Source organism: Micropterus dolomieu, linkage group LG19, assembly GCF_021292245.1.
Source record: "Micropterus dolomieu isolate WLL.071019.BEF.003 ecotype Adirondacks linkage group LG19, ASM2129224v1, whole genome shotgun sequence".
Taxonomy (NCBI): domain Eukaryota; kingdom Metazoa; phylum Chordata; class Actinopteri; order Centrarchiformes; family Centrarchidae; genus Micropterus; species Micropterus dolomieu.
Genome location: NC_060168.1, coordinates 23,857,691 through 23,884,409, shown reverse-complemented (window position 1 = coordinate 23,884,409; position 26,719 = coordinate 23,857,691). Strand labels below are relative to the sequence as shown.

Genomic DNA, 26,719 nt, shown 5'->3' with positions numbered 1-26,719 from the left:
GTGGAAGGTGTGACTGCATTTATTATTGTCTTTTGGCGTAGTGCTCTTTTTTTCCACCTTGACATTGGTTAGGTTGTGGGGCAGTGCATGAGGGTGCTGAATACCCTTATCATGCTCCTCTACTTTTACAGACTCACTGGTCAGCTCTGTCAACAGAAGGTCGCGGGTGAAGGCTCTCTCTTTTGTGGCCACCTGAGAACAGTACCCTGATGTCGGCGCCTCCTTCACCTGCTCTGTGCTGTTTGTTATCCTGGTATGCTCTCGAGTTGTACCACCAGAACTGTTACTTTTATCCATCACTATACCACGCAGAGCCATTACCAGTGGTTGAATGGAGCCTTGCACGTCCTCCGGTTGTTGACTTAATGAAAACACGGAAGAGATGACCGGAAAACTTTCAGGCACATCTCCCTCTCCAGCTCTCTCATTGGATCCGACTTCCTGGTTCCAAGTTGAGATCTTAGAATTTGTGCGATTAGAAAGCACAGGTGTTTTGACTGATGAGGGCTCAGTTACAGTCCTGGGTAATGAAAAGGATGGATTTGCAACATTATCCTTACAAACTGAAACTGCTTGGGCCGCTGCAGCAATGGGAACACTCAAGGATGGAGAAGCTGATTTCAAACTTTGCTGGTTCAAGCCTATCGCCTCTTTCCTTATTTTTGAAGTGCTGTTCTTAGGGCAGATCTCCCCGGGTTCCATCTTAACAGACACCGACACATCTTGAGGAAGGCTTTTTATTTCACTTGACCTCCTGGGTGGGATGCTCTTGGAATGCTCTGGAATTAAAGTCTTTCTCTCATCCACTGCTCTCTGAGAAACACAAGCTCCCATGTTTTGTGGATGCGGGGTGCTAGTCAACCTGTTGACAACCCTGACGGAGGTAATAGTGGGCGGAGCTGCATTATGGTTCACAGGTTCTCTCTGTGTAACTTTGATCCCACTATTTCCTTCTCTTACAGGATTCAGGATGCTTTTGGGAACCTTGTTTGGGACGACTGTGTGGCATTCCAAGTTGATTATTTCTTGTGACGTTCTTTTCAATCCACCTTTGTCTTTGCTTACTTGATTCTGGAGGTTTTTGGAGATATTGGCTGGGACTACAGCAGGACGCTCCACATTCAGAGTCTTTGTTTCACACTGTTTCCTGTTAATGGTGCACGTCCCCAAACTCATAGACTTCACAGTGTTTGGATAATGTAATGTGGATGAGAGTGGCTTACCCAGTGCAGCATTTTGAGAGACTGTGGTCCTTGTGTCTTTTATCACAGACTCATTTTCTTGTTGAGAGACGAGCCTCAGCTTTAGCTCCTTTGTCCCATTGACAGTTTTCACCTCAACAAGTTCAACCAAACACCCAGCAGGGATAGTTACTTCCTCTGGAAGAGAGACCGTTAGGGCCCTGTTGTGCTGAATGAGTCCATTCAAAGGGGTATAAAGTTCTGCATTACCATTAGTGGCATTTGATGCATTTGCGTCCAGTGTTTTCCCCCTCTGTTCATCTTTACCCAGTCTGACTGCAGCTGCACTCGGGGTAGGTATTTTTACCCGAACAGCTGGTAGAAGAGATGATGGATCAGCAGAGGGCACACTTGGTAAGGCACTGGAGACAGGAATATGTGAATTTTTTGTGGTGCCAGGCTTAGCAGGTCCTTGACTAATGCTTTTACTATGCAAACGATCAATGTGCTTCACAAGGCACAGCCTCCTCATATACCCCTGTCCACAGTGGGGACATTTGAAAGGATACTTTGCAGTGTGTTGCTTCAGGTGAGCATTTAACTCTGCCTCACTGAATGAGACATTGTTACAATAAAAACAGTAAAACCGCGTCCCCATATGCTCGATCATGTGCTTCTTGAACACTGCTGCGTCTGTAGATGCAAATCCACATTTGTCACAATACATCACGTTTGACGTGCTCAATACACGATCCAAAGCCAAATTCGGGTGTCCACCGTTCACAGACGATGGCATGCTTTGATAGCTGACAGGCTTCATGTTGAGAAGTGAGGTCCACTGGTCAACTGGCAGCAGGTCCCACAAATACAAAGGCTACAATTATAGGGTAGAGTAAACCTCCATCTTCAAGGGCTTTCATTCATCAGAGAAGGCTGGTGAAGCGGCAAATGAGACAGCTCCCCCTGTAAAAAGCAGATAAGAAAAAAATGCTTTAACGGTGAAGTCAGTGGATAAACCTCACGGGGTAACGTTACATTGCTGACACACAGACAAGGCCCATAAAGCCCCTCCCCCCTCACCCACAGCTCATGCAGCATTTTCTGCGCCCGAAGCGGTTTAATTACCTGTACACGGATTCCAAGTATAGCAAGAGACACATACAGTTGAACTAAACTGAAATCAGTCATCTCTAATTGCATTTTCCTACTGCTGTCCCGGGCTGTTTTCCTTTGAACACAGGAAAAAGGCCCTACCTGACACCACAACAGGAGACTCGCAAAGACGACGGCCCGTATTTCAACTGTTTAGGTTTCCAAAAGAGTCCAATCCCACACACGTACCTTATTGGAGTGTTGTATAACAGCGTTTTGATGTGTTTTCAAGTGAGTAAATCCTTTCTGTTGATGTGATACTAACGCTCGTCGCCGCAGCCAACCGAGCCGCTTTGCTTTAGCTTGGAGTTAGCCATCTGTAGCTAGCGAAGACGATTCCGGAAAGAGGTTGCTCTGGCCTTCAAAATAATAGTAAATAATCAAAATCGTAACCCTCTAATCAATAGATGTTTCTTACTTTTTCGATAATTCCTCCATATATACTGTACGTGATTTCTTTTAAACATGCTGTATGCTACTAAACAATATTGTGGTGCATGTTGGTATGAGAGTGAAGTATAATTTTGAAAGTCATGACCGGAAGTTAAACTTTTTATTTTGTTTTTGACAAGTGGCGAGCTGGGTGCAGCGTAGCCGCTATTCTTGAAGAAAAAACAGACAATCCCCCTATACGTGCCGTTATTATTTACGCTAAATTCTAAAAATCTGCTACACAAACCACGTAATGCTTTGATTGGGCATCTACGTTATTCACGCCCTCAAATGTGACAACTTCCTCCATCTATCACAATATTAATTTTAAACTCGGCGGTGCAGTTTCATAATTAAATGGCCAAACACAACACTTGTACTTGTCTTAGAGACAGGCGGGCAGCAGGGGCTCCCACCAGCTGGTTTAATGGGTCTGTATTATTGAGAGTTCACCCAGTGACACAGGAAGTGGTTTAAAGCTTTTGTGATGTGATAATGAAGTCCAACCACAGGCCTTCACAGCTGAGTGTGACCACAGACCGATCAGAGATAAACAACTGCACGTTGTGGGTAATTGAAATTGAAATGCCCTAAAACAAAGGAAAACATGCTGTTTATAAGAATCTGCAGACTGCTTCCTAACATCTCTGTGTCACTGGCCTTACCAAGGTGAGTAACGTTAATACTCTTTCTTTATAACAAATACTCGACTATACTGGAGAGTATTCACTGTTTCGTAGTACTTTCTTGATTGTAACGTTAGTTGTTGTTTTTTTTCATTTAGAAGCCACGGTGCTTAAATGCCTTTAACATATCTGTAGATGTTATCAAATTCTTGTTGCAGTATTTGCTCTGATTTACACCTGTTATTGTAACCCTCGTACTGTAGCTCATGTGAGGATCACCATGACTATTGTGAAAACAGTTTCTGGGATTTGCACACCATTGTTGCAATTCATAATGACACAGCAGTGGCTTTCGCTTGACCCTCCCATTCCCCGTTTGTCAGACATATACGCCTGCGAGCTTCCTGATTATGGCAATATTAATCCAACTAACCCGGACGCAAGCTGCCTGCTCGTTTGTCCTCAGAAAGCGACTTTTCTCGTCTCTTCTCAGACACGGAGTTATCCGCCGCAGCATGGCCTCAGACCCGTCGGCAACAGAGACAGCCCGGTTCGACTTTCTGGTGATCGGCGGCGGGTCTGGAGGTCTGGCCGGTGCTCGGAGAGCGTCGGAGCTCGGAGCAGCCACCGCCGTGATCGAGAGCCACAAACTCGGAGGTACCTGCGTGAGTAAAAATAAAACCACTGTTGCCTCTGCAGCTTTCATACACATGTCACCGCGAAGCCTCCGGACTCATTTTGTGGGAGTTTTCTGTACAACAAACATTGTTGGCCGATAAGTACTTCCCTAGCCTTAACACACTGAAGCTAACATCCAATCTATAACATATATAAGTGACAAAGCCTTTACATTTCAAGTAAGTAGAAGAGTTAACCCTGGGAAAAACTATAAGCCCTTCATTAAATCCAACTAGACTTATATGTTGTAAGTTTTGCAACAGGTGAAATTTAGTCTGTGCACAAGGGATGCAATAGGGGCAAATAGCTGCATATAACTCTAGTTTTATTATTATAAGACTGTTGTATTTGGAAAGCATTATATTATTGGTATTCATATTAATGTGTTTTCAGTTGATCTAACAGTAAGGGAAGTTGATCAGAAGAGATATGGTCCCAAACCATTGAAACCCCAATTTATCTGATTAATTTGCCTGATTAAAAAAGCTCATACAATTTATCTGATTAATTTGCCTGATTAAAAAAGCTCATATAACATTATTATGTACATACAACCATGTAAAAAAGGGATTAAGCAATGGTTAAATCCAGCCAAACCCAATTTATGCACCTTTTTTAAAATTTGCATAAAAGGTTCAGGCATCTGCGGTGTCTGAAGTATTTTCTTTTTAACTTAACACGTGCGTGAACCCTATTTGATCAAGTTTACACTGAACTAATTTGCTCTGTTCGAATGTTTTCCAGGTCAATGTTGGCTGTGTCCCCAAGAAGGTACAATTTTCTTTCCATTCTTGTTGTAATAGGCCTAATAATCATTTTTAATTTGCATCAAAGTTCACTAGATGGCTAGATGGTGTCTTTACCTTTCTTCACAGGTTATGTGGAATGCTGCAGTTCATGCTGAGTACCTTCATGATCACAATGACTACGGCTTTGACGTTGGAAATGTTCGTTTCAGTTGGGAGTAAGTTACAGTTTCTGCTTCTGTCCTCTTTTTGTTTTTCAGTCTTTGGTGCAAGTACAATGAGCTCTGTTGAAACCCTGTATGGTGTTTCCTGGAAAAAAGCGGTATCCATTTCTTAGCAACTTCTCAGTTTCTCGTGTCTTCTGTTGCTTCACTTTAGTCCACTTCTCTGTGTTTGTGCACAACATATTGCGGTTCAGGTGATTGTTAAAGATAAGCTTTTGGAAGGAGTGGCTGTATGGGTATAGTATACCTGTATGGGTTTAATTAAAAGTGTGTCCAGCTGTCCGAGTACTTCCATATTGTGCGTGCAACACAGTTAATAATGGTATTTCAATTATTTTCATTCTTTACACTATTGAAAAAAGTATATATTAGAAGGTCTCATTAAAAACCTGTTTAATCCAATGTTGCAACATATCTTTGCAGCAAATGCTGTGTGTATGAAGCTTCTGTTTCAACTTTTTTGAAACTGTGTCAAAACCGTTGACTCAACTCTGTATTTGGCTAAAGTTTGTATTGTGTCAGGTTGCATTATATTAAAATGCATTTGTGTTATTTTGTCCAGCTCATATACCTTATAGCAGCAGGATTGGTTATAAATTTGAATAGACAATGCAATATAGTTTCCATAAAACGGCATCAAATATCTAATAATAATACTCATGTTGTGACATGATGCTTTTGTAGTCTTTCCCAGCACTAATATATGTGTTATTTGTTTAACATAAGGGTACAAAATACTCTGTAGTACCATAGTGTATATAGCAGCTTTTGATTTTTAAGACAATATGAAAGCATGAAGACAGTTGAACAATTAAACTTTTTATGTCAAACTTTTATCGCACCACTGAATGTAAAACATTTTATTACTCCAAAACAATTTAATGCCAGTATTTTTATCTTCACATATGGGGTTATCTGGTGTTTTTTTTTTATCAGTCTTGTTTTGACATTACATATGTATTGCTGGGTTGACTTGAGTGTGTGTGTGTGTGTGTGTGTGTGTGTGTGTGTGTGTGTGTGTGTGTGTGTGTGTGTGTGTGTGTGTGTGTGTGTGTGTGTGTGTGTGTGTGTGTGTGTGTGTGTGTGTGTGTGTGTGTGTGTGTGTGTGTGTGTGTATATGTATATGTATATGTATATATATATATATATATATATATATATATAAAATATTTTTTTATTTTTTATAATAGTTTTTTTACTCCACCATTAGAAACACGCGTACATACTTTGTTCAAATTTTGTCTTTGCAGAAATCTCAAGGCCAAAAGGGATGCTTATGTCGGTCACCTAAATCGCATTTATCGCAACAATCTTGACAAAGTAAGTTCCTATTCATATGATCTTTGTTATTTCAGTTGTTGTTTGTGTTGTTATTATATAGAGCTCCAAACTGTTTTTGGGGAGGCTGAGTCAATGGAAGTGAAAAAATATTCCATTAGTTATCAAAAGGCGATCACATAGAATAACCTAAATGTGTGATTTGGTTAAAGAGATAGTTCAGAGATATAGTAGTGTCGGAAGTTTACTGTTTTTCCCCAGAGTCAGAACCTAATAAATGCCGTTGGACAAACCCTATATTAGGTCAGCAATATTGGGTGTCTCGGTTCAATTGTTGAGTGTCTATGGGATCAAATAACAAGACCATGATCTCACAGGTATCCATGAATTGCGTGAAACTAAGCAAGTAAACTAAGGGTGTGTGCTGGGGCGCTCTTTTCCAAGCTTTGTCTGAGGGGAGGCCTCAGACAAAGCCGCTGCTCAGTCCCAGACTTTGGGGAGGCCTCAGACAAAGCCCCTGCACAGTCCCAGACTTTGAAAACCCTGATGTAAATGCTCCGTACTTGTATAGCGCCTTTCTAGTCTTTTCGACCACTCAAAACGCTTTTACACTACATCTGCATTCACCATTCAAACACTGAGCCTAAGTGCTCAAACAGAAACTAACATTCACACACATTTATACACTGGCGGAACATATGTCAATGTCAATGTCAGTTCGGGGTTCAAGGACACTTCGACATGTAGCCTGGGGGGAGCCGGGATTGAACCGCCAACCTGCTCTACCTCCTGAGCCACAGCCGCCCCTGCAATACACTGATCTACTACTAAACTAAAATTTTTTTTGACTTGTTTCGTTTATTTATAGCTCTTTCGAAAGAAAGTAATTGCATGGAAAATAATGACATCTGCTCCATTGCAGGCTAAAATCCAAACTATTCAAGGTCATGCCAGGTTCACAGGTGATCCTGAGCCTACTGTGGAGGTCAATGGAAGAAAGTATACAGCGCCTCACATCCTCATCGCCACTGGAGGGCAGCCTTCTGTTATGAGTGATGCTGAAGTTCCAGGTAAGTTATACTTGGAAAAGGTAAATCATCTTTATGTTTAGCACAGTTGTTTTATTTAATCTATTAATCAGATAAGACCACTTTTATAAAAGTGTAAAATTGTGCAAAATATTGTGTTTATTTATCATTTCAGGGGCAAGTCTGGGCATTACCAGTGATGGTTTTTTTGAACTTGAAACTCTGCCAAAGTAAGCATATATATCTTCTTCAGTGTTTATACCATGTTTAAAGTTTGTGCCTATAATTAAAAGTTCTGTTTTTTCAACAGGCGCAGTGTGATTGTCGGTGCGGGTTATATTGCAGTGGAGATGGCAGGCATCCTTTCCACCCTGGGGTCCAAAACATCCCTCATTATTCGACAGGCAGGAGTAAGAAACACATCAGCTGAATACTAAATTAAGATTTTCAAAAGTGTGCAGCCATGCGGTAATGAAAATACATGTACTGGGTCTCCATGTACTCTCATATTCACTCTGTAGGTTTTGAGGAACTTTGACAGCTTCATAAGCACAAACTGCACCAAAGAACTGCAAAACTCTGGTGTGGATTTGTGGAAGAATTCTCAGGTGAAGTCTGTGTGTAAAACGGACAGAGGGCTGGAGGTGACGCTTGTCACCAAAGATTCAGAGAAGAAGAATGACGAGGAGAAGATCAGAACCATCCAGGAAGTGGACTGCCTTCTCTGGGCCATCGGCAGGCAGCCTAACATTTCTGGATTGAACATCGGCGAGATGGTAACAGTCTACTTTGCTTGTCAAAGTTCTCATTATGATGCTTAAGCTAAAATGTGCATATGTAACGACATATAACATCGAAGACAAAAATGTAGGGACATGTTCCTAGACAGACAAAATAATTGAATGGCAGTGTACAAAAAAAGTAGCTTTCTGAAAGAACAACACACTATTGTGTTAAATATTTCATAATTTAACACCTTGTTTTATGTAAAAAGCCAATAAATAAACTAAGCTTGGGATCTTCTTAAATCAGTGATTAGGGATAATCTGGGAACAAGACTAGACAACTGTCATATAACAGTCTTTGTTAGTTTGTGAGAGGTGAAGAGTGTAGTGCTATATATTCTAAAATGTGTATATATATAATAGGTTTTAGTTAATTGATAATAACTACAAAACAATTTTTCTCGCTGTTTGCAGGGTGTGGATACAGATGAACAAGGCCATATCATAGTGGATGAGTTTCAGAACACTAGCCGACCAGGGATCTACGCTGTGGGGGACGTTTGTGGCAAAGCTCTTCTCACACCTGGTAGGGAGTTGCACTTAACTTAAATAATTTTATTAATGTTGCTTAAAAACTATTTAGTCATGTCAGTCAGTTTCTTGAGTAAAGGCTTCAATAGTATTTTTTTTAATCCATCTTTAATATCTCTACAATTGTTTTTTGTGCCAAAGAGGTATTTTAATATTGAGTATTTGATTTGAAATTGAGTTTACTGGTCTATTCACAAGATACATTTTTAGTCGTCTTCAGGTGAACATAAGATGTTGAGTGCACTTTATTTGAACAGGTGAGGACTCTAGCTTTATTTAGTGTCTATTAAAGTCACATTTGAACACTAGTGGCTCCAAATAACTGCACTGATCTTGCCAGAAAATGCAAATCTGTCCATAAAATGAGCTACTTTGGTGCATGTCTGCCCTGTTCACAGTGCCTGGGTATAAAACTTGTAATTATACGGTATATTAAATAAATCGAACTGCATAAACGCAACAAAGACAACTTTTCAGCCGTGGCACAGGGTCCAACAAAACATGGGGTGTGTTTGAATCAAAAACATTCATACCATGATATGACTAAAAATGTAATCTTTATAGCTTTCAACAAATCTAGTAACCTGTCTCTTTCAATGATATCCAACAAAGAGCAGTTGGAATTGTCATTGATGTAAATATGTAATTTCTCTGCACAATTCTGTGGTGCTGCTGCTATCTATTATACATAATACCTGTAGTTATAGTTAACAACAGGAAAATAAAGTATTAGCTGTTTTATAGCTAAGATTTTATAAATGTGTTGGTCTCACAATAAAGCTGTTCTTTATAAGTTTACTGGCATTTTGACCTCTTCAGACTTCTGTTCTACTCCGTGCACCATAGGAAAGTAGGTGAAGTTGTGGAAAATTAGTGTTGCTTTGTAGTTTTCCAGTTTGAGAATAAAGCTTTGCCTTAGTAGGCACCTGAAATGCTTATGCTTATTCAGAGTTGCACTTTCATGTTGTGTTGTATGTTGGGGTAGTTGCCATTGCTGCAGGCAGAAAGCTGGCACACAGACTGTTTGAGGGCAAGAAGGACTCCAAGTTGGACTACTCTACTATTCCCACAGTGGTGTTCAGCCACCCACCCATCGGAACAGTGGGCCTCACAGAAGGTGAATAGTAGTTTGTACTTATTCTTCTATATCCAGTATTGCTGTGTAGATTTTTAAGAATCAATATTTTTCTAAATCCTTTGTTGTAACGCTGTGAAGTTGGTGATATAAACTTATTTTACTATTTGTACATCCTGTAACTTACTCTGTATGAAAGCTTACGTAAATTAAAATTAAAAAATTAATTACAAAATTAAAATTAATCCCAGTTTTAATCAGTAGGACAAGAATTCAAATGCTTTACCTTTTGTGTTTGTTACAGAAGAGGCCATTAAATCCAGAGGAAAGGAAAACGTGAAGATCTACAAGACTTCTTTCACTCCAATGTATCACGCCATCACGAGCAGGAAGAGTCAGTGCATCATGAAGCTGGTGTGTGTGGGCAAGGAGGAGACGGTAGGAGTCATTTGTTCTCTGGATTACAGCTGTTTACAGTTGGTGAAAATGATCAAAACTTTATAGATCAGAAATACTTTTTTTTTAACTTTCTTAAAAATCTCTAAACAAAAACGCAGAGGCTTCTGTCTAGATGTACCATTTCCCACCGAGATTGTAATCAGCATTCATGTTGAGAGAAATCATAGTTAATGCACAAAGAGTTGCATGATGAAGTCCAGAATGCAATTTACCCACAGAATGCATCACATTTTGCATATGAGGGGTGTCTCTTAGCTTTGGTTGTCTTACTAAGTTGTAAGTGGTAGTTTTCTCCACCTGTACATGCTACATAAGAAGCTGATGTCGGCATGTTCACACCCAATATCTGCAGGTTCTTGAAAGTCATACTGGGAAATATAAGAAGTCAGCTTACTGAAGTAGAAGTAGATGAGGCAGGAGGAATGTTAACACCAAAGATTAACACTAAATTCTTATATAAAACCTTTTTGAAAGGGTACTTATTATAACGGCTGCAGTGATTTTCAAAGACTAAACTGTCTCTTTTCCCCAGGTGGTGGGCCTGCACATGCAAGGCTTGGGCTGTGATGAGATGCTGCAGGGCTTCGCTGTTGCGATCAAAATGGGTGCTACCAAAGCAGACTTTGATAAGACTGTTGCCATTCACCCCACCTCATCTGAGGAGTTTGTCACGATGCGTTAATGCAAACACTAACTCCCCCCTTGCTTCCTTTTATGACCAGCATACCAGGACAGAGTCACTCCTCTGTACTAATCCCGCAACAGCTTGACGACTTGCTTTCTAAAACTGCATACTTCCATATTCTCTCATTTAAGTGACCTTACTGGTGCGCAGTGTTTCATTTTTTCTAATTTTTACCTAAATGGACCAAGACCGGGTTATGGCCTTCTTAAACTGTATTGTAGGTCTTGATTATTGATTGAATATTCCGGATTCCATCTTAACGATTGTGAAATGGAAGTGATGGATCTGCAGGTAGTGTTGTCAGGTGATTGCATGGGAAGTCAAACAACCTCTCTCCTAGTGTATGTGTTTGATTTGTCAGTCATTTGTCAGATGAATATTACAAACACTGCTGCTCCTTAAGGCACATATTTACTACCAATGCAAGGTCATAACATATTCACTGTACTGTTCTAAAGATTCAATAAATCTGCAGGTTTTTTCTTAATTGTTGGGATTCCTTTCTCTTCATTTTGTGACATTTTGTAAATTTTGGTGATGTTGTAACACTCTTCCGCACTTGTGGCCTTCCGTATCTTTGTTAATAATTGGGTTGGGCAATGAATTGTTTACTTGTGTAAGTGTAAACCTAAACGTTCTCATATTTGCGCAGAGGGAAGCTGTATTTCTGCTTCAAGAACACTCTTGGCAGATTGTATTATTGGTGATGAAACTAAGTAGTGTTTTTTTGTTGTTTTTTTTAAAGTATGACACTATTTCAGCACTAAAAAAAGACAGACTATTTACCCTGCTATTTACTAGCAGATGTTTTAACTAGCGTGCACACACACTATATGCACACAGATACACTAGGGTGGTGGATCTATTTCCATATGAGATTAGTTAATAGAAATGTATAGAGACTTTTGAAAAACATTTATGGTGATGAATCACTAAAAACATTTAAGTACTGTACAGTTTTGAGGTACTTAAGTGAAGTTGCTGGGGAACGTACCCTTTTTCTTCCCTGATAATGCTAAATTGTGAACAAATCCATATTGAAAACGTAGAAATAAAAGAAACATCGCTGTGACCCACTCAAATGACCACCCGTGGGTCCCAGGGACTCACTACATTGAACACCAATGAACATCACTGATACTTGCACATTACTTTTAATTTTCTGATACTTTATACTTCTGCTCCAATTCAGTTCAGATGGTAACATTTTATACTTTACTATATTTATTTGGCAGCCAAAGTTACTTTACCGTTTATGGTTTTAGATAGGCTACAAGACATATGAGCAATTTATAAAATATGACGCATTATTACACATTAAACTTCCTAAAGCAATGATCAAAATGTAAACATCTACACAACAATGAAATGCAGTTTAGATGTTGATAAATCAATGATAGTAATCCAGTACTCTGACAGGGGACACTATGCTGCATAATGACCATTTTTACTTTTGATTTGACTTTTTGGATTTTACTGACAATACTTTTACTACATTAAGATTCATAATGTAAGACTCATTTAATGGAATCTTTTTATATTGTGGTATTAATTATAATTTTCCACCACATGGTAGTTTAACAAAAAAAAATATTTTCTTTATTTTGTTAATCAAACTATAAAGCCCCTAGTATATAATTTCTTCTTAATGGTACATGATATAATTTGACACAAACAGTAGCATAAAGAAGACACGGACAGGAAGTCTAACCCTAACCCATAAAATGACCTTGTTTGTAATTACTAGAACATAATATCGCGATACAAGTTGGCATAACACTGAAACCTGACTGAAACTGATAACGCTCTCACGAGAAGACGTCAACATCACTTGTGTGTCACAGGTCACGTGTGTGTTTGTAGCACTCGCACTTACAGTACGTCCATAGCGGCGTTACCATCACTTTGGTCAAATATTCACAAAATGGATACAGATTATGTAGAGCAAACATCACCATAGAAAGGTAATAGTTTTTTCTGAATAACCTCATCTGTACTCACTAGGAAGTTGCAGTTGTTTTTGAGTAAATCGAAGTGTTACACAGCACTTGTTACTGACGGCGGATAACGATGTTAGCTAACGATGCTAGCTAGCTAGGTTAGCCAAGTTTGTGTCTTCACCGCCAGGGTCGGTAACGTTACTACTGTAAGTTACAGCGTCAATGTTAGTCGACCAGAAAAGGCATTTATTTGACTGGCTAACTGATTGTCAAAGACAGCCATTTCACTTAGAACATAAATATAAGCGTTGTTAACTATTTGAGTTTGTGTTTAAAGTTAGCCATGCAACCGCTTGATGAAACTGTCAGATCTTGAGAGTCGGTGTCTTGGCGTTAATCTGTCTGAATTGGGTTGCATTGACAAGCGGACAGCTGAAACGTAACGTTAACAGTAACTTGGCCATCTGTGAATCCGCATAGCTAGTTCCTGCTCTTCAGTACCGAGCCCCGCTACAGCGAGGATGTTCCCCAGCCTGGCCCACAGACCATGGCACGTCTTCTGCAGGGTCTCCTTGCAGCACAGGGCGCCTCTGTCACAACGGTCCTCGAGGGTCCCTCAGCTGCGCTACGGTGAGGAGTCTCTTAGGGAAGTGCTACTAGGCGTTAGCTACAGCAACATCTTTTACACAGAATGGCTCTTACTACTCTGGTTTCTATTGAACGGTAGTGTTGGTTTAATGTGCAGTACAACTGAAGAAACCAGCTATTGCCACTCATTCTGTTGCACAGGTTGGCAGAGTGGAGGCATACATAGCTTGTGGTGCAGCCTTCCAGACTGTCGTGTTGCCTCTCTGGGGCTGGGCAAGGTGCAGTACTATTCTACCTCTGGCAACAGTAAAGATGGTACACCAAAATCAGCATCAGGTGATGCTCCATCAGCAGAAAAGGTCTTGGCTGCTGCTGCGAAAGCCACCGCAGCTTCCTCAAGTGAGAAATGTTGACGTTTCTGTATACTGCAGAAGTTTTGAGATGTTTATAAAAGAAGAATTTCACTTTTGTTTACTTCTCTGATTAAATTTTATTATTTGCTTTTATAGGTTCAACACCTCAGGGGCTGACTAAAGCTGAGACAATTCAAGTTAAAGGTAATGAACAGCATTTGTGCATGCTTTACATATAACACATTTTTAATAAGACTCTTGATTTACCATGTACTTTTAGTATCTGCAGAATGTGGGGGTGATTTGGTGGCTTTCATAAGAATGAGGACAAGTGAATGCAGCTGAAAACCTTGCATCATAATTTCCTTCTGTTGTCATATGCAGTTCGGGCGGTCCTGAAGAAACGGGAATACGGACCCAAGTACACTCAGAACAACTTTATCACTGCAGTTAGAGCCATGAATGAGTTCTGCCTCAAACCAAGGTAACTTCTGTTCACCAAACTAATTCATTTATGGTTAATTTATGTAATACAGTTAGCAACACTAAACTGTCATCATTGCAAATCTGAATTGTCATTGAATGCCTAACTGTCTGTTCAGTGTAACAGTGTTCAGAAGTACTAGCGGAGATGCTAACAGACCACAACACAAATTACTTTGAGTTGATAAGTAACTGTGCTGTAGTGATTAGCTGATAGGACTGCTTAACATCGTTTAACACAGGTCTTCTTAAATCTTTTTCTTACTGCCTTCCCTTATGTTTTCTCAGTGATCTGGAACAACTTCGAAAGATCAGAAGACGCAGCCCCCACGACGACACAGAGGCTTTCACTGTCTTTTTGCGTTCAGACGTGGAGGCCAAGTTAGTTCTCCACTCTTTTGTTTTAAATATTTATTACAATGTTTTATGTCTTCCAACAAATTACTCCCCAAATCAATTTACTTTTGAAATGTTCTCTAACTTTTGTTGATTCATCTCTTTCTCTTTGTGGCTGTTAGAGCAATAGACGTATGGGGAAGCCATGAAGCTCTAGCCCGAGAGATAAATCTCAGAAAAGAGGTGGAGAGAGAGTACCAAGAGAGTAGGTGTATGGTTTTTCCCTGGATGGATGTGCATCTTTGTGAACATGTAATAATACTTAAGATTCTGTCTTAAAGCAAAGGTTCAACATTTTGAGTTTCACTTTCTGGTCTACAAGATGAATACCACTTTTTTCATACTTTAATTATGCAGCTTCAGCCAGCAGCTAGTTAGCTTAGCTTGGCACAAAGATTAGAAAGAGGGGGAAACAGCTCCCCTGACTGTAAAACATTAACAAAATACATATACCAACATATCTAAAGTTCACAAATTAACACATTATATCTTGTTCCTATTGGAGCTGCAACAATTCATCGAATAATCGATTAGTTGTCGACAATCAAGTTAATGTCCTACTATTTGGATAATTGGTTTGTGTCATTTCTTTAAGAAAAATGATTTGATTCCAGCTTCTTTAATGTGAATATGTTCTGGTTTCTTTACTCCTCTGACAGTAAACTGAATATCTTTCAGTTGTGGACAAAACAAGACATTTCAGGACGTCATCTTGAGCTTTGGGAAACACTGATGACAGCTAATGAGAGAAAATAATCAACAGATTAATTGACAATGAAAATAATCGTTAGATGCAGCCCTAGTTCGCATACAAAACCCAAGTATAAAACCCTTTTCAAGGGGTTATGTGCTAGATTCTTACTTTGCTCTAAACAGTTGCCAGGTATCCAGCAGTGACTCCAGGAAGTGACTGGGCAAGGCCAAGAGATAGTCTGACACAAAACTGCCTTTTCACACTTCTGTCTAACAAATGAGATATAACATGTTAATTAGTGAGGTTAAGAGGTGCTGGCAGGCAGATTTTGTTAGTTTCGGACAGAGCCAGGCAAGCTGTTTCCCCTTGTCTCTAGTCGTTAGGCTAAGCTAAGATAACTGGCAGCTCACCATAGCTTCATATTTAACAGACAAAAATGAGAGTGGTATCGATCTTCTCATCTAAGTCTGTTGCTGAGATGAAATGTTGAACTATTTCTTTTAATGTTAGATCCAAGCTCAAGTTACACGCTTTGACAGTAGCAGATATTCCTTTTTTTAACTTTTAACTTTACTGATTGTTTCACAATTGTTACTAATGATTTTGTTTGTGAATTGTTGACATCATTTGTTTGTGTTTCTTGTTTGCTTCCCTACAGATATTTTTCGGAATCAACAGTTGTTGAAGGAATACAAAGACTTTTGGGGAAACACTAAGGTGAGCACTTTTTTTGGGTCTGTCATTTTGTTTGATTTTATGAAAAAAAGGCAGTAATGTGGATATTCCTGTCACCATGCCCAATTTGCCCTAATAACAACCAGTGGTGTATGTTCATGACCTTTGTTACAGAGGTCACTGCATCTATATGACAATGTCATTATCTGTTGTCATTCATGCAGTCCACCCTCTTTACTGTAGGGTGTGGAGATGATTTCAATGACTTCTGTACTGTTGTGCACTTCTCTGGCATGTCATGGTATATTCTATACATTACTGGCTTGTTTTGTATCCCCACAGTATGCTTCAGGAGATAATGTTAACAGTCTAAGTTTGTCACAACAGGGCATAAAATTCCAAACCATGTGTATATCATGTTGAAGGCTAGTTGCAAATTTATTGTGCCATGAAGATAATGTCCACTCCACTGCAATGACATGACAACCTTCTTTCTTTTTTAAATGCTGAATAGCGCACATGGCGGAATAATCATATTATGTATACTGTGTCTCAAAATTTCACTTTTGTTTTACAAAGCCTCGATCAGGCCAGAGGACAACATTTCTACAAGGCCCTGGGAAGGTGGTCATGGTTGCTATTTGCATGTAAGTTTTCATACTCTCACTGTTCTCTCTTGTTTCTGAACACTGTTTGGTTTTGCTGTAAAGTTTTTCTGTAGTCTGTGACTTTACTAAGCTGTAGCACACACAGTGGGGGGCATTGGATTAGAGAGGAGTCCTCGGGGTTACTACAAACCAGTATGCCTGATAAGCATCAGAGTGTAACATTTGGGAAACTGAACAAAAATCTGGTATTCTAAAGAATTAGCCTGCACTGTAGAGTTATGATACTCCCTAGTTAAGATCTAAAAGTTGTGAAAATTTTGATTAGGAACTGCATGGTACCTCGTCTTACACGAGGTGCTTTGGCCTATTGGATTAGGGTGATTGTGTTAGCGAGGACATGTGCAGTCACATGAACAGCCAAACATTTCCTTCAGTTCGACAAGGGCTCACAGGACTCAGTTAGTTAAGTGCTCAGTTCAGAAGCGATCCAGTCTCTGTGTAAATTCTGGAGCATCTAAACAGAAAAGCTGAAATCATTTGCAATTAACAGAAAACTGATGTAATGGAAAATGGGAGTAGTCGTATTTCATGAATTATTATTCAGTTTAACTTTACCCTCCAGCCAAGTTTTTTACTACTACATTTGTCTACACTTAACAGCCACATTGTTATTGAGCTAATTATGTTTTCATGTCCACGACAATCTACCTGCTAAATATGTACAAGACCTCTGTCAGAACCACTAAGTTGTGTTTTAGATGACACACTTTTTCATTGCCCTACAAGTGGCTTCATCTACTTGTTTTCTTTGTCCTCAGCAATGGGCTGAATTTCTTCTTTAAGCTCCTGGCTTGGGTCTACACTGGATCAGCTAGCATGTTCTCCGAAGCCATCCACTCTCTGGCCGACACCTGCAACCAGGCTCTGCTCGCCCTGGGAATCAGCCAATCTGTCCGCAACCCTGATGCTGGGCACCCGTAAGCAACCACACCTGTTCAAGAAAGAAGATGAAACAAACTGTCTTTTTCTAGCCACAGTTAGCATCAAATCAATCACACAAACACTTGTTTGCACGAATCTGCCATTGTTCATATCATGTTCAAAACAATGCACAGCAGCTTTGCTTGCATTTGCAGAGTGGCATAAATGTACACGGCAAAAGCACTTCAGCACTTAACCACCATTATTATCATTTGAAAAGCAATGGCCGACTTGTATGTTTTACGTCACACTAGGTGCCGTCTATGGCTTCTGGAACGTTGTTTGGTTCAGTATTAAAAACAAAACAAAAAATAGTGCAAAGCAGGCGTGATGACGGGTCATCTGTGCAGCAGTATTGTGGGATCTCCCTGTAAAAAGGGCTATAATGACACCAAAGAGAAGACGTGTGTAATAGACACAGATCCTGCAGTCATCATCTTACAGAGCAGCGCATTTAGTTCAAGTATTAAACATCACTATAGTTCAATTACCAGACCACCCTTTTGCAGACATATAGATATGTAATAGCTAAATTATTCTGTTAAAGGACATAAACATTTAGACTATTTGATCCTGTAAAATGGCTCCATAATGGCTTTTTTACAATTTACAGATTTAGACTTTGTAGAAGTTACCCCTTTTGCAAACAGCATACTGTATGAGCAGACGGTAGATGTGTGTGTGGTTATTGGGCAAGAATCGGTCAGCTGTAATAGAGACCGTATGTCTTTTTCAGGTACGGCTTCTCTAACATGCGCTACATTGCCTCCCTCATCAGTGGGGTGGGCATTTTTATGATGGGTGCTGGCCTCTCCTGGTACCATGGCATCATGGGATTGCTGCACCCAGAACCCATGGAATCTTTGTTATGGGTGAGTGTCTGTCTTGAGTCTTGACTGTGATACTGGATATATAAGGATAAAAGGGATCCAATATGTCACGTTTCTGTGTTACAGGCTTACTGTATTTTGGCGGGTTCTCTGGTGTCTGAAGGAGGTAGGTTATAAAAATTATGTTCTTGGTCTTTGATGACATTTTGATATAGCCTGTGTATTTTGTACTGAAACATTTTTCTTTCTCAGCCACGTTACTAGTAGCCATCAATGAGATAAAGAAGAGTGCCCGCCAGAATGGAGTATCTTTTTATGAATATGGTATGTACAACTTACTTACTAAACAATGTTTAGTTTTGTGATACAAGTGTCTACAATCAACATGTACTGTATGATCTCTCTACTCTTAGAAAATACTGCACTTCTGACAATATACCCAGAAATGGCTGAAGGTTTATTTTTTAGGCAAATACTTCTACCATCTGTTTGATATAGATGACTCTTACATCTGGAGTAAAAAGAAAGCAGGTGTTCTGTCATTGTACACTAGAGCTGCAATGAGGAATCGATTAGTTGTCAACTATTAAATTAATCTGCAACTTTTTTGATAATCATTTAATGGTTTTGAGTAATTGTTTTTAAAAAAAGTAAATATTAAATAAATATTCATATTTTCTGGTTTCTCTACTCCTCTATGACAATTAACTGAATATCTTTGGGTTGTTGGAAAAACAAGACATTTGAGAACGTGAACTTGGGGACAATTTTCTGACATGTTATGGACCAAACAACTACTCGTTTGATAGAGAAAATAATCAACCGTTTAATCAACAATAGAAACAATCACTAGTTGTCCCCTATTGTGTGTGTCGTTCATATTCATCATTCAGTTGATTTGTGTATTGTGAAGGAGAGTAGGAAATCAGATAGCCATCAGGCTGCCAACGACACATATCTGACGACAAATGTAAATTTTATGTGTGATGAATCTCAGATACGATTAATGTGCATGTGTATCGCTTGGTCTTGCCTTGCTACATGTGTGCAGTAATGCAGAGTCGAGACCCCAGTACTAACGTAGTGCTGCTGGAGGATGCTGCTGCTGTATTAGGAGTCATCATGGCTTCTGGCTGCATGGGGCTCACCTCACTCACAGGTAAACAAAGAGACATGGAGACACTGTTCACAAGCTCCCATCCAACACCTGCATGGAAAGGATCAATCTATCCTATTGTCCTGAGTCTTGCAATTAATGAGTTAAAATTTTATTTCTTCCTTTTAGATTATCTTCTCTATGTGTACTGTGATTTATTACTCTTCTATTGATATGCTAAATGACCCTCTGGATAATCTTTCTTGTGTTTTTGTACTTTGGTCTATAATTTCAATGTTTGCAATGACCAGTGGTGGAGGTACTCAGATCTTTTACATAAGTAAATATACAGTACAATATTGTGGCAATACCCTTGCAAGTAAAGGTCCTGCATTCTGAATTTCACTTAAATAAAAGTGCAACATGATTGTAATTAAAATAGTAAAAGTACTGATTCTGCAGAATGACTCATTTAAGAATAATTTACATTATATTACTGGTTTTATTTAGTTTTTATATTGATTATAATTATTGATGAATTAATATGTACATCACTTGAATTTAAAGGTGGGGTTAATTTTAACTTTTTATTTACTGCCAGGTAGCTTAATCCCTTAAAATACATTATAATTAATTAGTTGATTATATTTTGTATTAATAATCTGACTTTGCGAATTAGCTAGTAACTAAAGCTGTCAAGATTATTTTAGTAAAGTAACTATTTGCCTTCAAAATGTAGGGGAGTAGAAGTATGCAGTAACAGAAAATGGAAATACTCAAACTTAAGGACAGTAATCAGAGTCAATATATTTAGTTACATTCCACTGCTGGCAATGACACAGATTTCTAAAGTTTTACTGATTCTCTTTCCTTCACTTCCTTTTCCTCGCTGCCTCTGTTGTTCAAGGTAATCCGCACTTTGACAGTCTGGGTTCTATTGGCGTGGGCACATTGCTGGGCGCCGTCTCAGCCTTCCTCATCTACACCAACACAGAGGCCCTGTTGGGACGCTCCATACAGGCTGAACGTGTACAGAAGCTTACAGAGTTCCTGGAGAACGACCCCGCCGTGAGGTCAGTAAATGAACAGAGACACGCTCTTGTTGTACACGCACGGCGGTAAAACACAAACCAGGTCTTGATGTCAGGTCTGGAATCCTTCATGTGAATCCAGATCCAGACTCCACACAGCACCATGTGAGCCAGTTTATAGGTCTGTTAATGTTGATGGACAACAAAAAGGCTTAAAATAGACCATCTGTTCTTTACATGCAACTGTCATCTATACACAGAGCAATGCAAAGTGTTTCAGTTTAGTGCATGGGGCACAACATGAACATGCAAATGCAAGTAACAAACATCTTGTAACCAGTTTCATTGTACATTTCATTCTTAAGAAGGTTTTCACATTATATTATAAACACAATGTGTGGTAACAGAAATCCAGTAACGATGTTAAAGTATGATAATTTTTCTACCTACCTAGATTTCCTGCTATGCTTTATTTTTATTATGAACAGGGCCATCCACGACGTGAAGGCCACCGATTTGGGACTGAGTAAAGTGCGCTTCAAGGCTGAAGTTGACTTCGATGGCCGAGTGGTGACACGGTCTTATCTGGAAAAACAAGACATTGACCAAATCCTCAATGTAAGTCTTTTGCTACTTTTAAGTTTGACCATTCTCTACTTTTTATTACTGTGATGTATGGTGGACAATATACATTTCTTTTGTAAGCGTTTGAACTGCATTATGAATCATTCTGCCTGTGCTTGTTGCTGACAACCCCATTGCCAAGGACAGATACAGGAAACAAATCACAGATCCATTTAAAACAAAGATTCTTTTAGTCATTAGAGCATAATACCATTTTTTTCCATTTGTCATCACAGCCATGAGTTTCAAAGAGTGAACAAAATGTTGTCATTTTCCCGACTATATGTGTTGATGTACATGATTGCTGCTGCATAGTACACAAGGAAACATAATTGGAAGAAGCATGGTTTTAGGTTGAAATGTATTTTATTTTAATGTGTTTTACTATTTTGAGCACCTACATTCAAAATGCATTTTAACATTTATGGTTTTATTTATAATATACAGTATAATAATTTTTCAAAATGAATCATACACTCTCAGCAGTTTTTTGTTTTTTTTTACCAAGCATGTATGCATTCTGCGCTGTTATTTACAACAACTGTCTTTAGTATGCAGAGGTTTAGGTTTTAATCGGTTGCCTCCTGATTGAGCTTCAGTCCAGGTGGTGTGGTCCTATCCAGAAATTGTGAATTTTTCCTTATGAGAATCTGGACAAACATGAACATAACTTTATTTAACATAATTATTTTTGTCTTCTAGTGTGTTCTGGCTTTTGCCAAATTCAGCCGGCATCCATATTAATGTAAAGTGTGTGTGTGTGTGTGTGTGTGTGTTTTTTTTCTCTCTGTCTGCAGGAAATTCAGCAGGTGAAAACCCCTGAGGAGCTGGAGAACTTTATGCTGAAACACGGGGAGAATATCATTGATACCCTGGGAGCTGAGGTGGACCGCTTGGAGAAAGAACTCAAGGTAATGAAATATTAAACTTGTCCAAAATATTGTCTGGCCGATGCTACAATATAACTAGAAACTCCTATTTTTGCCATTTCGGGATAGTTTTCTTATATTTATTCACTGGAATTTATCTGCATGGCAAAGGCATTTTATAAGTATTACAAGTCAGATTTGATTTGACCCCCTTTTGGTTCCTCCGTAGCAACGTAACCCAGAGGTTCGTCATGTGGACTTGGAGATACTGTAATACCCAACGGGTCTCTGCTGAGGGAACCTCATGCTGTCACAAGAGGGAAAAGGCTGAAGGAGGGCCACGCCTGCATCCGCAATCTGCGTCCCACCCTGACCACCTCAAAACAAACCTCCGTCTCTGCACAAGTCTTACTGTAGAATAGTCCCTAGACCATACATACAAAGACAGAGTTTGGGCAATGATCGTGCTTTCTTTGTGTTGCTTGAACTTTAGTTCCATGAACTCAGCCTGCCACAGATCCTCTCAAACATTCAAGTGTGTGGGTGTTTCTGGTTAAAGGCTAAATACTGTCATAACTCCTTGAATTTTAAGAGAAATTTAAAACTCTGTTGTAGGTATGGCAGTTTAGTCTAATGGTTGTTTACTTGAACTCACATTCCTCCATGAATGTGTTTTGGGTCATAAACAAAATCAGCAACAGGACCAGTGTCATTTACTAGACTTGTACTTTTACTGTTATGCTTGAACCACAGTAATGGTGTTTCCTTGATTAGTGCAAAGGAAACCTGAGGGGCTACATATTCAAACAAGGCATATTTAATAGCTAGACAATAATAGATTATTTTTTCTTTATGTAAAAACTGAGGAACTGAAGATAAGTGCTGCTGCAGGTCTTGTAATGAAGTCAGAATTAGCATTGAATAGATTTTTTTCCTATTACAGGAGAAATATGAAAATTAAAAGTTGTTAAGACTTTTCATTTCATTTGTATGATAGATTTGAAGGGTGAACTGATGTGAAATACTGCAGCAATCAGTGAGCATTACCCTATGCAAAAAGACAGCAGGGCATTACCACATGAATTCATCATATCCCTATGATATTATGAAGTTAAAAGCAACTAACAAATACATTAATTAAACCATTTATTCAACATGTTAATTTTTACACAAGGTCAAATGGAAAGAATGAGCATCCTTCAAGCAAAGAAATGACATTATAGGTAGAGGCATCGGTCTCTTTGCCGTTCTCTCGTTGTATGCCAGCTCCAAATTCCAGAATTTGATGTTCTCCAGGTTGTCTTGTGAGGTTGGCAGCTGATCGGCAGATGACTGATTGTACTGTGAAGAACTGAAGGCATGCACGTGTCTTTGCCCCTCTCACAGTGTAAATAAGTGGTCTGTAAAGAAGAAATGTTCCTAACAAATCGACCAGCCCCGAATCAAACAGGTTTAATGAAGTGTTGAGCTCCACAAACAGCTGTCAACATAAACATGCCATTGTTTTAATCATTGAGGATGTCACCCTGTGCAGTATGTGTACCAAATTATCAAGTGGTTTATCTCCTGTTCAGTGTTTGAGTAATCTGTGTAAAACAGACAACATTTACTTTTCATTCTACAATTACTGTCAGAGCTGCAGTATGGGACACACCTGCCTGCTTAAACAATTTATTCTGCTTCAGGAGGTGGGCTGGAGTCATTTCCTCTTTGTTGGGAGGGTAGATATATACATTTTTTGAAGGTGTTAATAGTGTAATATTTGGTTATGACTATGTTACCATTGCTTAAGGAGTTGGAATAAATTTGAAATAATTTATTAAATTATTTTTCTTTCCTTTTCTGTCATATAGTTGGGTTTCATTTGTAGTTTTATGTATAGTATGTGACTAACATCACGGACATTACTGGCCTTGCCTCATCAACATGTCAACATGTTGGGGGTCATGTATGAGCTCCCCGATGAATGACCCTTGCATTGGATGCACTGAAGACCTTTGCGTATTTAAAAGCACCTGGAACGGTAAACGGGTACTTGTTCACCATTCACGTCCTGGAGGCCTGTTTTCTGTTAGAAGCTCAGATGGTTGACTGGAATGTAAACCCAAGTCCATTAGATGGTGCAGTTGTAGGGATGAGAGAGAGGGGGGGCACTAGCCTGTACGCTGACGTCAATAAAAACAGTCATTTCCAACCAGTCTGCGCATTGACCGACCATTCAAAACATTACGCACAGCATCGCGGCTGGACCACGCTAGACTACTCGACTGAAATAATTTTTCGCCGAGCCCGGAGAGCGGAGACAATGCGGAGAAACTACATTGCAGGTTTTTGACCATTGAATGTTTTAACATTTTGGGTGTTGCGCGCATATCAGTGTCATGTCTCGTCATACCATTCCCAAATCAGTTGTGCCAGTGCCGCTGCCCATCGTGTTTCCTTTCATGTCTCCCCTCCTCGGAGAAAGAATCGGTCGTTTGTGCACGTTGATTAAGAAAATAACCAGATCCTCGGGCTGATTTGCCTCATTATCATGAAAGAAACATGCGCCGAGACGCGCCTGTCACGTCTGGTGATCACCAAACACATCTTCAATCAGCCTTCTGCACATCACATTCGTTACTGTCAGTGTTATTAATTTATTTATTTTGTAAGCGAATGTTTAAAAAAAATGGCTTTTTTGTGGTAATATTTCATACATCTTGTTTTTTTTCTTCAAATTTTCGTCTCCAGCAGCCCACAGATGGGGGCGCAGTAAACCTACACAGTTGGGGTCTTAGATTTTCAAGCAACCTCCCCTCCATCACCACAAGCCTGTGGTTACAAAATCCCAAACCCCCATTACTCTTCGGTGCGGATTTGAATTAAAGAAACCAGATTTTGTGCATTAATCACCCCCAACTCCGCCCATGGAGAAAACCAAACCTCATCAACAATTTGGAAATAGCCTACGTGTGTTTCCTGTTTTTCCCTCACCTAAATAATCGATATGGTTGCTGTTTCAATCACAGGTTCAAGAGCATCTCGAACAATCCAGGTGGCGTGTGACGGCAGGGAAAGTCTTCATGGCGGATGATCATCATCACCATCCTCATCACCACCACCCTGCTCTACGCTTTTAGCCTCTTTACAGTGCTGCCTTGTCTAATCATGTTCAAGCAGCATTGTACAGGGCTATGACAGCATAGAGAGCTGAGCTGCTCGGGCGCTGCTATTCTCTGACCCCCTGGATGGTAGCCAACGAATGACATCATCCGTTAAAAACACAAAACGGCGAGGATTGCACGTGCATATCGCATACATTGTTGGCAATAGACTGACTTGTCTTTTAATTTTCACGCTGATGTAGTCTAAAACTAAAATGCATTGTCTTTTTTTCACGATTTAAGAAAAGCAGAACACATGAAGTTCTCCTTGGGTTGAATTATTCAAAGCAAACCTAAATCCCTTTGCAGCCAATGCATTATTGAACCAATTAGTAATGTTGCATCGTGCTGCTTCTGGATTAACACGTTTTTGCATTTCATGCCATTACATTGGAATCAAAGCTAAGCATCCCATTTTCACGGAAAATAAATAGCTGTCTTTGAAAAACACTGTTATGAAGGTATACAACCGGAATCGTTTAACTCTTCTGATGATCAAATATTCAGTTTGCTGCAAGACTAAAAAATATATTTAACCCATTTCTGGACTTGCAATCATGAGAGGCACAAACTGGGGCTGCTTCTGGTCATTGTTTGGAGAATATATTTATACATATATATGTATATATATATAGACTAGAGCTACAAAGAACTATGATTGTCAGTGTTGGTTAATCTGAAGATCCTCACCCCCCCAAAAATAATCGTTTGGTTTTTAAAATCGCAGAAAATACAAAAAAATAAATATGCTAAATCACAATTTCTTACAATTACAATTCCCTGAAGCCAAATGTGCTGTCTTCAAATGTCTTGTTAAGTCCAAAAGTGTCAGATATTCAGTTTACTCTCTTGAGAGGCTGAAACTGGGGGATATTGGGCATTTTTGAATGAAAACCATTTTTAAACGATGACCCGATTATCAAAATAGTTGCAGATTGTGTACAATTCTGTGTATAAGGTATATATTAAAAAGGAAGAATGTGTTTGATTCCCTCGATTTATTTGAGTGTAAGTGTGTTTTGCCTAACTAATATTATATGTATAATATTTATTTGTTACACCTATAGCTAAAACTAATGCAGTCTAATACTGCAATAAATTGTACCTTCATGAAGTTTATATTGTTAAGTTTTGCTTGAAACTGAGAGGTGTTGATTCAACTGTATGGTAATTTTGGAAAGTGAAATAGTTTTAGCTAAGTGTACTGTGTGTCCAGTCCAGTTTCATGCCCTCTACTGGCTGCAAGCTGAGCCCTCGACTTTCCCTCTCTGTCCTGTGTCTCCTTTATCCTTAACTCTGTCTGATATGGGATTAGTGATGAGAGGGGTTGTTAATGATGAGCCTCCCCATTAATTAACTACAAGTTCACGACATGTTTACAGACCCAGGCAGAACACATTTGCACCAACACAGTCTTACGATGAATTATTTTGAGATTTACCAGACCAGCTACACCAGATCCCCAAATTCACAGATTTTATTACAAAATCCATTTTTTGTACTAACAATGGCCATGGAAGAAGAG

General features: G+C 39.3%; 3 protein-coding genes across 7 annotated transcripts in view; 2 read left to right on the top strand and 1 right to left on the bottom strand.

Annotated features, from left to right (window-relative positions):
• LOC123957375 overlaps positions 1 to 2,684 on the bottom strand; it is a 7,401-nt gene extending 4,717 nt beyond the window's left edge. The window contains exons 1-2 of the mRNA XM_046030091.1: positions 2,523 to 2,684; positions 20 to 2,144 (exon numbers count right to left, since the gene is read on the bottom strand). Of these exons, the coding sequence (XP_045886047.1) occupies positions 20 to 2,001 (1,982 nt within the window). The 5' untranslated portion in view covers positions 2,002 to 2,144; positions 2,523 to 2,684. The remainder of the gene's footprint in view (positions 1 to 19; positions 2,145 to 2,522) is intronic.
• gsr (glutathione reductase) lies at positions 2,304 to 11,367 on the top strand. Of its 4 annotated transcripts, none has more exons than XM_046030094.1 (13): positions 2,304 to 2,564; positions 3,885 to 4,056; positions 4,814 to 4,840; positions 4,945 to 5,033; positions 6,290 to 6,359; positions 7,240 to 7,387; positions 7,521 to 7,575; positions 7,656 to 7,755; positions 7,867 to 8,121; positions 8,545 to 8,656; positions 9,647 to 9,778; positions 10,041 to 10,174; positions 10,728 to 11,367. In XM_046030094.1, the coding sequence occupies exons 2-13, from the start codon at positions 3,907 to 3,909 to the stop codon at positions 10,875 to 10,877; spliced, it is 1,422 nt and encodes a 473-aa protein (XP_045886050.1). In that variant the 5' UTR covers positions 2,304 to 2,564; positions 3,885 to 3,906; the 3' UTR covers positions 10,878 to 11,367. The 4 variants fall into 4 exon arrangements, with proteins under 4 accessions (XP_045886050.1, XP_045886049.1, XP_045886048.1 ...); XM_046030093.1 differs by lacking the exon at positions 2,304 to 2,564 and adding an exon at positions 3,144 to 3,434; XM_046030092.1 differs by lacking the exon at positions 2,304 to 2,564 and having other exon boundaries at positions 3,779 to 4,056.
• Positions 11,368 to 12,705: 1,338 nt separating this feature from the next.
• On the top strand, positions 12,706 to 23,872 carry slc30a9 (solute carrier family 30 member 9). Of its 2 annotated transcripts, none has more exons than XM_046031038.1 (18): positions 12,706 to 12,844; positions 13,305 to 13,450; positions 13,610 to 13,807; positions 13,918 to 13,965; positions 14,146 to 14,245; positions 14,533 to 14,625; positions 14,763 to 14,845; positions 15,993 to 16,051; positions 16,589 to 16,656; positions 17,436 to 17,594; positions 18,335 to 18,470; positions 18,555 to 18,594; positions 18,681 to 18,752; positions 19,480 to 19,587; positions 20,432 to 20,597; positions 21,044 to 21,173; positions 21,977 to 22,090; positions 22,278 to 23,872. In XM_046031038.1, exons 2-18 carry the CDS (start codon positions 13,342 to 13,344, stop codon positions 22,320 to 22,322), a joined length of 1,728 nt encoding a protein of 575 aa, XP_045886994.1. In that variant the 5' UTR covers positions 12,706 to 12,844; positions 13,305 to 13,341; the 3' UTR covers positions 22,323 to 23,872. The 2 variants fall into 2 exon arrangements, with proteins under 2 accessions (XP_045886994.1, XP_045886993.1); XM_046031037.1 differs by having other exon boundaries at positions 13,301 to 13,450.
• Positions 23,873 to 26,719: the final 2,847 nt, after the last annotated feature.

Excerpts from the sequence above, each read along its gene's own strand:
- gsr (XM_046030092.1), top strand. The coding sequence starts at position 3,802 with ATGGCAATATTAATCCAACTAACCCGGACGCAAGCTGCCTGCTCGTTT. Across the intron at positions 8,122-8,544 it reads GATTGAACATCGGCGAGATG|GGTGTGGATACAGATGAACA; the intron begins GTAACAGTCTAC and ends CGCTGTTTGCAG. Across the intron at positions 8,657-9,646 it reads CAAAGCTCTTCTCACACCTG|TTGCCATTGCTGCAGGCAGA; the intron begins GTAGGGAGTTGC and ends ATGTTGGGGTAG.
- slc30a9 (XM_046031038.1), top strand. The coding sequence starts at position 13,342 with ATGTTCCCCAGCCTGGCCCACAGACCATGGCACGTCTTCTGCAGGGTC. Across the intron at positions 16,657-17,435 it reads GTCATGGTTGCTATTTGCAT|CAATGGGCTGAATTTCTTCT; the intron begins GTAAGTTTTCAT and ends CTTTGTCCTCAG. Across the intron at positions 19,588-20,431 it reads GGGGCTCACCTCACTCACAG|GTAATCCGCACTTTGACAGT; the intron begins GTAAACAAAGAG and ends CTGTTGTTCAAG.